This window comes from Vanessa atalanta, chromosome 9, assembly GCF_905147765.1.
Source record: "Vanessa atalanta chromosome 9, ilVanAtal1.2, whole genome shotgun sequence".
NCBI lineage: Eukaryota > Metazoa > Arthropoda > Insecta > Lepidoptera > Nymphalidae > Vanessa > Vanessa atalanta.
This window is the reverse complement of record NC_061879.1, coordinates 5,106,423-5,118,306: the sequence shown is the minus strand read 5'-3', so window position 1 is coordinate 5,118,306 and position 11,884 is coordinate 5,106,423. Positions and strand designations below refer to the sequence as shown.

The 11,884-nt window shown below is 31.3% G+C and overlaps 2 protein-coding genes across 2 annotated transcripts in view; one reads left to right on the top strand and one right to left on the bottom strand.

Annotated features, from left to right (window-relative positions):
- The first annotated feature begins 2,318 nt into the window (after positions 1 to 2,318).
- Positions 2,319 to 4,022, top strand: LOC125066575. Its single transcript, XM_047674707.1, has 2 exons — positions 2,319 to 2,733; positions 3,249 to 4,022. Exons 1-2 carry the CDS (start codon positions 2,319 to 2,321, stop codon positions 3,800 to 3,802), a joined length of 969 nt encoding a protein of 322 aa, XP_047530663.1. The 3' UTR covers positions 3,803 to 4,022.
- Positions 4,023 to 9,864: 5,842 nt separating this feature from the next.
- Positions 9,865 to 11,884, bottom strand: part of LOC125066566 (acyl-CoA Delta-9 desaturase-like) — a 28,078-nt gene continuing 26,058 nt past the window's right edge. The window contains exons 7-8 of the mRNA XM_047674695.1: positions 11,118 to 11,278; positions 9,865 to 10,483 (exon numbers count right to left, since the gene is read on the bottom strand). Of these exons, the coding sequence (XP_047530651.1) occupies positions 10,275 to 10,483; positions 11,118 to 11,278 (370 nt within the window). The 3' untranslated portion in view covers positions 9,865 to 10,274. The remainder of the gene's footprint in view (positions 10,484 to 11,117; positions 11,279 to 11,884) is intronic.

Here is an 11,884-nt window from a genome sequence, read left to right as displayed (position 1 = left end):
GATGATAGCTGAACGCCTGCTCGAGTTAGACTGGTGTCGATATGATCGATTGCCAGGATATAAAGTATCCTACGGAAGACAATAGTCGGCAAGACCAAACAACGAAAAGAAAGTGCAGGACAACGTGAGCGTGTCGTGGAAATATCGACCCAGATATTGACCACCGCTTAAGGACTAATACCGCATCATTAACGGACACGCTCCCCTCGGACATGAGAACTTCCTTAGATCCCTATCGGTAGAGCGTGTGTGAAAGTCACTATTGAAAACGTACGTCAATAGCTTAGTATATTCAATTAGGAAGAAAGGTGACCTTAGAAGGTCATCATATTTCACGGTATCGTAGACGTTGTGTGAAACTAGTGGTGTAGCTTGGCACTGTTCGAATCATTTAGATCAGTTAATAGAAAAAAATATATACAAAAATTAGCAACTTCTACTATATAACAAATATTGATTAGGCGTATGTACGTATTAAATGTGAAAAAATTGAAGTATAACTATACATAGCATAAAAAATATTTTTTATAAAAAACGTTACATGAATTATGTTTATAAGAATTGTTCTAGAACATTTACTATTGCTATTACTATATAAATAATAAATTTAAGCATAGAACATATTTGTTATTTCAGCAATACAGAGCCTCACCCATCAAGAAAAAACTCTAAAAACGTGTGTGAATATGGACTTTCAAACTAACAGTCATTAAGAATGCCATTATAAAATAAAATACAAACATTTGTAATGTTTCAATTTCTATGTTTGTAATAGTTATTGAGAATCTCGACAGTACAGGGCATACACTTTATTTCTGTAGAAATGGCTTCAATTAACTGAATTTCTAAATTTCTCCCGACAATATTGAAATTAATTATACTTATAATCCAATCATCGCATAACACATATTCATGTCCCATGTAACAAACAAAGAGTTTCTTGATAGCGTATAATCCGACAGTTTATGAGAACCACAATACGTGTGAATGCCGCTTATGACTACATTTTCATAATTACCGTTTATACTTTTCATTTCGTTTTATTTTTTTACACTTTGAATAAATCGCCTTAGAAATTATGTCTTGCGTGTGTTGTCGTATAATTAAACAAACGTATCAAGCACTCTGCGCACGTAATTATGTCGTGGTGAAACTATGGGGCGATGACACGAGGCGTTCGTCGTCAGTCTGTGACCGAGCATATGCAAATGGCATGCATTTGGTAATAATATAGGCCATTTCCTGCCAACACGGAATGCAGAAAAAAAAACTTTCGCCCAATATTTGGAATCATTCTATTGATCACTGGAAACGACTTTGTACATGCAACTTTACTTAAGTTTGGTTTACTTTTGATTGTTGTGCTTCGAATGGCTTATGTTGGGCTTTTCGAAGTGATCTCCTTCTTACCCTGTCCTTCCAATCAATCCTTTACCAAAGGCTGTCTAGAAGAGATCGTTGTCTTAACTACGAGACCACCTTTTATATATAGCATTAATTTTATTGTTATTTACCTATAATTGTGTTTTTTTTACAATAAAACATATTCTCTTATAGTTGAAGGTAATATTTGTTTCAATCAATTCATTAGTCATCTTAGGATAATTTTACGTATCGTTCGAGTCTGAGCCAATAAGGCATACTAATTAGAATACATTCATCATAATCTTAGACTGCGGGGTTAAGCCCTGTCTAGCAGTATTTAGGTTTCAAGGGCATAAATGTATTTATAATTAACCTCGTGCTCAGGGGTGAAGGAAAACGTCGTCAAAAAACTTGCATATATAAAAATCATATCATATGAAATATGTGTATCCACCAATCTGCATTGAAGCAGCATGCTGCAAGCCCTTACAAAGGGAGAAAGGCCTTGCCAACCGGTATGATGTTTACAATCTATTACTTCTTAGGTAGTTTTAAAACCGTCTAATTAGGATGAGCAGTTTAGTAAAATTAATTTTGCAGAAGTCAGATGGAGGGCATTTTATTTAATTTCGATTTGAAGATAATGTGTAAGGATAAAATTTTAAATTAAAAAATTGATTTATTGGTTAACGCAAATGAGTACGTCATAAATATATTAAATCTTGTAGGAAATGAAAATTTATGAAATATATTGTAGTATTAGGTATATAACAACAGCAATAAATATGTCTTATTTTATTATGTTCCATGCTGCCAGTGTGTATTATTGTTTAAACAAACTGTCTATTTTGTGCGTTAGTTATTGTAGCATAACGAAATTGTTAACGACAACGTCCTTTCTAACGTTATAGCGCAGGCGCAGTGAGCGCTGCCAACTCAGTCAGCTTGCAGCGATGCGCGCATGCGCCGCCATCCTCATATTCTCGGCGTGGCCATGTTTTATTCAAACGTTAAATACGCGTACAAATCGCGAAACCAGTTCAAATTTCGCGGATACAAGTGATAATGTAATTCACCAAATTTCTACGTGTGTCAATAAATTGGGGCTCACGAAATGCATCGGGGCTTACGGTAACTGGCGAGCAGAAGGAGCTCTCGATAATGAAGTTCGACCGCTCAAAGATTATCGGGAAACGTTCCCATGGCAGCTATATAGAAATATTTCCAATGAAGAACTTCAAGCAAAACTATGTGACAGTACAATAAAGCTCCTCGAACAAAGAAGCCTTAAGCTTAGTTTGTCTCAAAGCTATGCTCTAGCACTTGGAGGCAAAGGCAATGGATCTCTCAGCGTCGATATCCTCAAATGTAATTATTTTTTACAATTATATTTGAAAGGTTATTGTTATCTAGAAACAAATTTTCGATCATATTTTTAAAGAAAAATGGTATTATATTCTCTATTTCCATTTCACATTGGTTTAATGAATTTGAGTATATATTATATATGTATTTTATTTTTTGAAGCTATCAAGTGTACATACAATGTACATAGAATCTCATTGTCACAGTCAGCCTTTAATAAACACCAATAAATTTAGCTTAAGACATTTCTATGTATTACTTTAGATTACTTAATGCGATTTTCTTGGAACTATTTCAAATACACAGATGTGATATTTTTCTCTTTTATACGGATTTTATAAATCTATCGAAGATTTTAAGTTGTTGTCTTTTACGATTTCAGCAGACTGAATTTTATTTTAATAGTATCTTCCTAACGGTATGTGACTAATGTAAAAAAAAAACAATATTAATTTTCCACGATTATTGTCATCAGATATGTATGTATATTAAAAATATATATTTTCAATTATTTTCAGGCGACGATGAATTCGTTGGACGGGGCAGTATGAAGAAACTTCGAAAACATTTTTATAATATGATGCCATTTTTATTAATACCTGGTCTCATAATGTCCGCCGTCTTGCCTTTCTTCTTGCCTTCATTGAAAATGATGACTTTAGTAGCGGGTATGCTAAACAATATGGCTCTCACGGGAGCAGTGTTCACACTTCTCAGGAACAATGCGTTCAATGATAAATATGAAAAGAAAATAATTTATATAAATGACGGTTATTATAATGATAAATACGAACCTCTTGCCGACACACCGTCTCAAGTTATAGTCGATGGAAATTTTGATAATAAATACAACGGTTTCGATAATCACGACCTTAAACAGTTTAATTTCATCGAAAAACAACCCATCGATAACGACTATCAATTAAATTCAGAGTGGCTGAAGGGGCTTACTGGAGGAAAAGTGAGAAATGTTAAAATTATACCGGAAAAATTTAACACAAACAACGACTGGAGGAAGCAGGATGATATCGACAAAACCGTCGAAGTACCCGAAGAAAATAAAATTAATTGAGCATTTGTGAAATTCTTTGTGTTCTTTAGTATAAATTGCTACTGCTTTATTATATTCAAGTGCGGTAGTAGATCTGTCTATGTGTTACGTTTTTACGACTTAACTTATTAATATAAAATTCGCCATGGGTATTCTTAAATCCACTCTACGAGGGAAAAATATGAAAAAGAAATTCTTGGCGATCAAATCGCGGAAAAAAACTGGTTTATATACAAGGTGAAAGTGAAATCAGTGAAACGTTATTATATTACCTGAAATATTCATTATTTTAAAAATGGGTTATTACACAAGCTTTAATTTATTATTTTATATTTTAATTGTACTTTTTTTTAATGGTGACCCAATAAAATTTTATTGTTATGGACGAGTAATCACTTCCAAAATTGCATAAAAACAACATGTCACTAAAAAAAAAAAAAAAATTCGTAGCGAGCTGTTTAAATCAATATAAATTTGATTTTGTTCTTCATAATGATTACAGAAAAACAAAAACGAAATTAAGTTATTGTAATATTTTTAAAGCAACGAATACTTTATTAAATATAAACCTATTTTATTGCTTATTAATAATTAAATAAATATTTTTTGTTTCTTATTTTAAAATATTCTTACCTAATTTTCATTCCTAAGACATCAAATACTTGCGATGGTATATTATTAAGCTATATTTGAAAGATAACGTCTCTCTTCTTTTAATAGTTTTAACTCTCAGGATTCAAATCCAAGTATACATAATAGACGTTGAATCAATTTCAGAACTTATACCGGTAGTTACGGTACACTTTAATAGGTTGTAATATTTAATATTTATTAAATAAGCTGTATTTAAAAATTTTGGTCGCTTAAAACTATTGACGCTATAAGCGTGAATATCGTGTACGTGACATTATAGTAAGATGTAAAAGACCGTTTTTTTTATTAATTAAATAATCAATAATTAATACACCCATAACATCTTATTGAAATATATAACATGTAATGTTTCTATCTTTTTGGATTGGATTTATTGGATTTGGAAAGCATGATGATGCGTTCTAAATCCTTTCGACTCAGTTAATTAACTTTCATCCGATGAAAGTTAGTTAATTGTTGCATGCTTATACTCCAAAACAAAAACTTTATACAACGCGCAAGATATTTCACCAAAAGACCAGGAGAACTAAGTCGCAGGCAATATGCTAGATTTCATATATTCTTGTAACTCATAGTTTTAGAAAATTAAAGTTGTCCCAATACAACAATTCATTTACGAGACTATTATGAGTTAGTACAATGAATCATTTAAAAAAAATACAAGATTACGTGAGACGTTTAATCAAAAGACCAGGCGACCTAATTTAATAATAGGCAATTAAAGTACCCTCTAATATCTTCTTTTTTTGCTTTTTAATTTTGGCTTAGAGGGCCCAGATTATTACGCCAAGCCATCTATTGTAAACGAGGTTATTGCTGGCTGATTCTGAGAACATGTTATTAATAAAATAATTAACCTTTAGAAAGTATTTTTAAATATTCTTACCCCTTTAAAACATAGTAGTTATAAATGTAGTTTTTTTTGGCTTTTATTTGTGCCTAAAAGGTCCAGATTATTTGGCCAATGTCACTTGCGAATAAATAATTCTGCCACATGTGTATTCCGCCAACCCGCATTGGAGCAGCGTGGTGGAATATGCTCCAAACCTTCTCCTCAAAGGGAGAGGAGGCCTTTATCCCAGCAGTGGGACATTTACGGGCTGCTAATGCTACTTGCGAATAAAGGTAGCTATTTAATTCCTATGAATGTCAAATTGCCGATGACAAACAGATAAACTCTTGTGCTACTATTCAATAGCCATACATCGTTTATCAGTAAAACCGTTAATGTATTGGTATTTTGTATACAGTTGCAATGGCGTTTAAGTGTGACGTATGTATATATTCATCAAGCTTTGTAAATCGAAACAGCAGTATTTTTCTATAAGTACTCACTTCGTATATCACTCGTGAAATGTTAAAATCTGACTTGCGGGGAAACGTAATTTGTATTATTCTAAATATATAATTATAATTCAAGTATAAAATAAGAATTATGTGTATAATTACTATATATCACAGGCGTATCATGATCGATTTTCGTATTTAATTAATATATTTTCAGTGTGAATTATATATTGTAGCAAAAGCGAAAGCGAAGCAACGTAATTGTGCTTGTTAAAATAGGCGAGATGGCCCAGTGGTTAGAACGCGTGCATCTTAACTGATGATTTCGGGTTCAAACCCAGGCAGGCACCACTGAAATTTCATGTGTTTAATTTGTGTTTATAATTCATCTCGTGCTCGGTATCCGTATTCTCGTGTATTCCGCCAACCCGCATTGGAGCAGCGTGGTGGAATATGCTCCAAACCTTCTCCTCAAAGGGAGAGGAGGCCTTTATCCCAGCAGTGGAACATTTACGGGCTGCTAATGTAAAATAGATAAAAATAGTGATATAATCTGCTTGCAATTTTGTACAGAACTTACGTAATAAAATATTACACTAATGGCAGTGTACAATATAAGTAATGTATTTGTATGTAAATATAAACAATTATGAATTGAAAAAAAAAATACACAATAAACATATTTTATAAATAAAAAATAACAGAAATCCATAATGTCCGTATGTATGAACGATATTTCTTCAAAGACTTAAAGAATAACATTAGTATAAACTGACATATTTATTATAATACACAGAAATGGTGCCTATATCACTTTTAGCTTTGCCAATTAATAAATCTTTTGATCGATAAGGCATATTACTTGACAATATATACTAAAAAAGTGTCAAGTTCATTGATTTTATTGTAAGTACAATTATTTAATTGCATTTGTTAGGAATATATCAAATTAGTAAAATGTAGTATAATTATCTGTTTCTAGATATAGTTGTCTTTGATTTACTCTATTAATCAGGCCGGAGGATTAATAATTAGTACATACTGTCATTAGTAGTAAAATAATAAAAAAAAACTTAATAATGATAAAAGGTACACAGTATTTAATTAAAATACGCATGTATATTAATTGGTAAATTAAATTTATGTAAAAGAAAGTTATTTGTTAATTAATTGCTGATAGTTATTTGTACGGCGTATTTATATGAGTCGTGGGTATCACTCTCGAAATTAATTAATAAAGGTTTTCTTTATTGGTTAAGTTAATCAATGAATGTAAAACAATACATTGATGTAAGATAATGTTATAACAATGTCCCGGTTCCAGCGTATCCAGAAGAGAGCTTATCTTTCCCGCCAATGTTTTCTTTTTTTTTAATGTTGCCCGCTTCAAAAATCGTAGCGACAACATTTAATTATGTTAAATGACGATTCAAATGTGCTCATCGGAGCCTAATTCAATAAAGTATAATATTTTGAATCGATTTGATATAAAAAAACTATTTTAAAAAGGTTGGACCCATATTGACGCCGTTAGAAATATTAAGTTAATTACTTGCAACAAAGCACAACTAACTTTGGACAATAAGATAAATAATAATAATAAATATTTATTTGTTTGGCGGTAAGTGAACGGTACCTACCTAGACTTTCGCAAAGCCCTACCAACAAGTGATAATCATTTTTTTTTAAACAAAGCCGTTCCTTTCATTTAATTAACATTAAAATTGGTTGTCATTAGACTATTATACGTTAGATCGCGTGATTATTGATTACTGATATTAATTTTAATCAATCAAAATCGCAATCAAATCAATTCTAAGAAACGGAAAATAATGAAAGATATAAAGAGAAAATGTAAACAGAATAATATAAATAAAATTATTAAATAGTGAGCAAAAATCATGGATGTTCACCAAAATGTTTATTTTGAACCCAATTTTGAACAGTAGAATTGACCGTTCAAGGAGGGTTTGATTAGATAACGGGGTGTGGGAGCTCAAATCCTAGATCTGGGGTATCTCGGGTACGGTTAATTTCTGTAGCATGAGAATATACTAGTCACTAAAGAAACGATAGGCAATAACAACAACTAAGTATATTAAATATATTTTTTGTTATTAATCTTTTATATTTTTTCAACCCTCTTATATTTTACCGCCTTGTTGATAGCAACAGGTCGCAATAGAACGACGTTATATCGTTATATCGGTTGCAATGGGCGACAGTCTCTTTTACATAATAATGAGTAACGTTCGGAAAATAATGGCTTGGTTTGGCTCGGCTTGGCTTGGCTAACCTTGGTTTAGCATACATAGAAATTTAGGAATTCAAAGTATTATATAACATAAAATAATGTTCCAAATTTCAGATTTCAAGACTCACCAATTTTGCCTATGCGTCGATTCCACAAGTATAGATTTTTTGTAATATCTACAATTTACCGTTAGGTAATATTCATACTGACAACATTTAAATAAAATATCAATATTGGAACTGGTGGATTGATATCATACTAAAATGTTTCGTAGGTATAAAGATACGTACACTTTTTGACATATATTTATTCAATTTAGCCAGCTGTTGCCTGGCTGTTCTGAAAGAGCAAACTCGATAATCGCAGAATTCGATAGTGAAATATCAAAAGGTTCGCACAAACCAACACACTAGTGTGTGTGCGTGTAACCGTAAATTTTACGGTGCTTAGGATTTCTTGAGGAATTTTATTATCATTTTTTGCCGTCAAAACTTGTAGTCTACGTGTTGTATCATGTATGATAACACAATATTGCCCTAACCTTTAACAACACTGGTAGTCTAAATATAAATGGCAACTAAATTATGAGATCATAAATAAATATAATAAATTAAAGACATTACGGTTTTTTTTTTTAATTTAAGGTGGTAAGGCAAAGTATATAATAAATGCGTGGTACCTGGATCTGAATAAACAAAAATACAAAATACAATTGAATTGAGAACCTACTTTTTTTGAAGTCATTCCTCCTTTTGAGAGCGCTCGGCGCGGTATACCAATTTACGCGATGCGTTTTAATGTTATAAAAATAATGAATCGTAATGTTTATCAAAACAATATTTTTTTTAAATACAAATTTATAATTGCGTAAGTATTTCTTCGTTTATCGATATATTTTTGTAAAATGATATGAAGTTTGAAGTTTAATTTTTTCGCAAAAAATTGTGTTGTTTTTTTTATTAATACATTCTAGAGAAGACAAATTACTCGTGTATGCTTAAAGAAATAACTCAGAATTCATTTTAATAGGTTCAAATAGACAACGTTCAATTTACACTGAAATGTAGTAATTTTTAAAAACTTGAATTTTTAACAAAAAAATTGTCAAATATCAGTACTGTTTATTAAGGATTTTTTCTAAAGATTCTATTAAAAACGAAACTTTGGTACATAATTTTTTGTTCAAGTAACTGGTAAATATTTGGCTCACAATCAAGTGTCAGTGTCGTGAAAACGACTAATCCGGCTAATAAGTGCTCTTACTGCATTGTGCAGCATCCTTAGGCTCTAGTGAGGTAATTGATCACTAGCTATAAATTAATATTATTACAACATTAAACATAAAACGTGGATCGGGCGGGGAAATCGCTATGCGATATTAATATTCGTTTATGTATAAATATATTTATTTAATAATAAAAGTGGATTTCCTCAATCGAAACCGTGAAAAAAAATTGGTAACAACGATTTGATTAATTTCTGCACCAAATTCATATCTTAATACAGGTAATGAGAAAGTGAGAAATTTCATATTTTTTTTGCCTTCCCTGATCCCTCAAGATTACGATAAACCATATACTTAAAAGCAAAGTATTATAGGAATTTGAAAATATACACAGATGAAAACAAATGTTTGCGTTTAATAAAACACTATTACTATTTCACAAAGTTATCTCTTAACATCTCATAATCTAAATTCACTGAAAATAAATAAAACTTAAACAAAAATTTGACTTCTTTATGAAATAAATTAATGTAAATACTTAAGTACTTATATAATAATATTTATACATAATTGTTTCAATCCTTACCTAAATATTATCTAAAACAATAACGAATTATTATTATAAATTTAATTTTATATAACCAGTATAAGTAGAGACGTGATTTAAAAAAACCTACATATATATCTAAGGATTTTTTTCGGTTTAACTTTTGTTGCGACTTTTGGAGATTATATTATATTTGAGTTGTATAATTTAAATATACTCTCGCAATAATTGGCAAGCTTTTTATGTGTGTTTGTATGATACGAGATTTGTACTTTTAAAATAATTAATCGAGTTATATTAGAAATTGACCCATTTAGGAGTACCCCTCGAAAGTTTATGCTACAAACTTTGGTTAGTCTTATATATTAAAAATAGTTTACGAAGATATTATAGGAAAATAATTACATATATATTTATCAGTCGATAGAGAACACAAAAAGTACCATAAACCAATACACCATTAGAACCATCTAAAAATGGCCTCAAATTTGTTTTAATGTGAATACTCTAAAAAAATATTTCTTAACTATCCCAATTTGTGAGCAATTTCAGCTAATTTCCTTTCCTCTTCGGACATATCTTTGTCGTCCCAGCCCCAAACTGGATTTTCGGGGTGATTGTGATCATCGTCGGAGTCTTTGACTTTCTTGTCGGAGGGGTGGCTACCATCGCCCGTCCTCGCTATTCGCTTGCGGATCATTTCAAGGGATACTGTTTTGAGATCGTAGGCTAACCCTGTTACAAAAATATATATATAATTAATAATGTTTTATCAGAATCTTAGTTAGTTAAGACATAAAAGGTAGTAAAGTCAACGTATTTAAGTCTACATTTTTTAAATTATTAATTAATGATTCTTCTTATTTTTTTTTATAAGATGTTAAGGTGGAAAGGCTAAAGGCCTACATGATTGCAAGTGATCACCAATAACCATAGACATTACATTTAAGAAATATTAACCATCCCTTACGTCGCCAATCAGCCACCAATCTTGGGAAGTAAGATGTTATGTCCCTTATGCCTGTTGTTACACTGGCTCACTTATTGCTGATTGGCAATAGAATATCTAATGAGTGGGTGGTAGCTACCAGACTTACATAAAGCCCGCAAGAAGTAAATCTCTGATCTCTATATAATATTTAAACGATGACGCAATAATATGAACTATCTGGTAACATCATAAATACAAAATAAATATTTCAGACAAATCGGTCAAGCAGTTTGGAGAAAGGAACAATTAAGAACGCTCAGCGGAATGTTATCTACCTACATACCTATATAGATTTTTATTGAAGATAAACATTGGTTTGACAATTTATATAACTCATAAATAAAATTTAATAAAATATTATTTATATAAATATCTTACCATACTTAGCGGCAACATCAATCAAAGCTGTTGAAAAATTTGTACTGTAATTGCCAAGTTCAGCCGCTTTGTAGTCCCATGGAAAGACGTGGTGGTAATTATGCCAGCCCTCGCCAAACGCACAGATCGCCACAGCTTTGTTATCTGTAGCGCCAATGTATCTGTAATTGTAACATTATAATATTAAGTATACATTTGTTTGAAGTTAGTAAAATCAGTGGAGAACCCGTGGATTTTAACTGGACAATTCTACTTATATTAATGAATGATCCACTTGAGTTATAACCGAGATCGTGTCATAACCGATATAAATTAGTAGAATTGTCCCTCAGTTATGACTTAGCTGTGTTTTACTTTTGTAAGGAATTGTCGAAGTTGGATCGAAATAGAATTGGTAACGTATAGCAACCGTTATTTGTTAGTAGAACTGTCCCCCTGAAGATTGCGGGTTCAAGTCTGAGCAAACACCATTGAGTTTTTTGCCAGTCATACGTGCTTATAACGGGGTCAGTGACCGGCACTTGTGACGAGTACCTTAATCATTACAACTTTCACTTAATAGCGAAGTGCACGCTTTTTGGACATTAATAGTAACACAAATACCTTTACATATCATTATTTAATGTAGTGTGCGTGCTTTCTCTATTATCTGAAGGAGCCACACGCCTGTACTATATACTTAAATATATACGTATAAATATAATAAATAATAGTATAATAAATATAAGTGTATACTTAATATCATACATAAGAACATTTGTTTATTT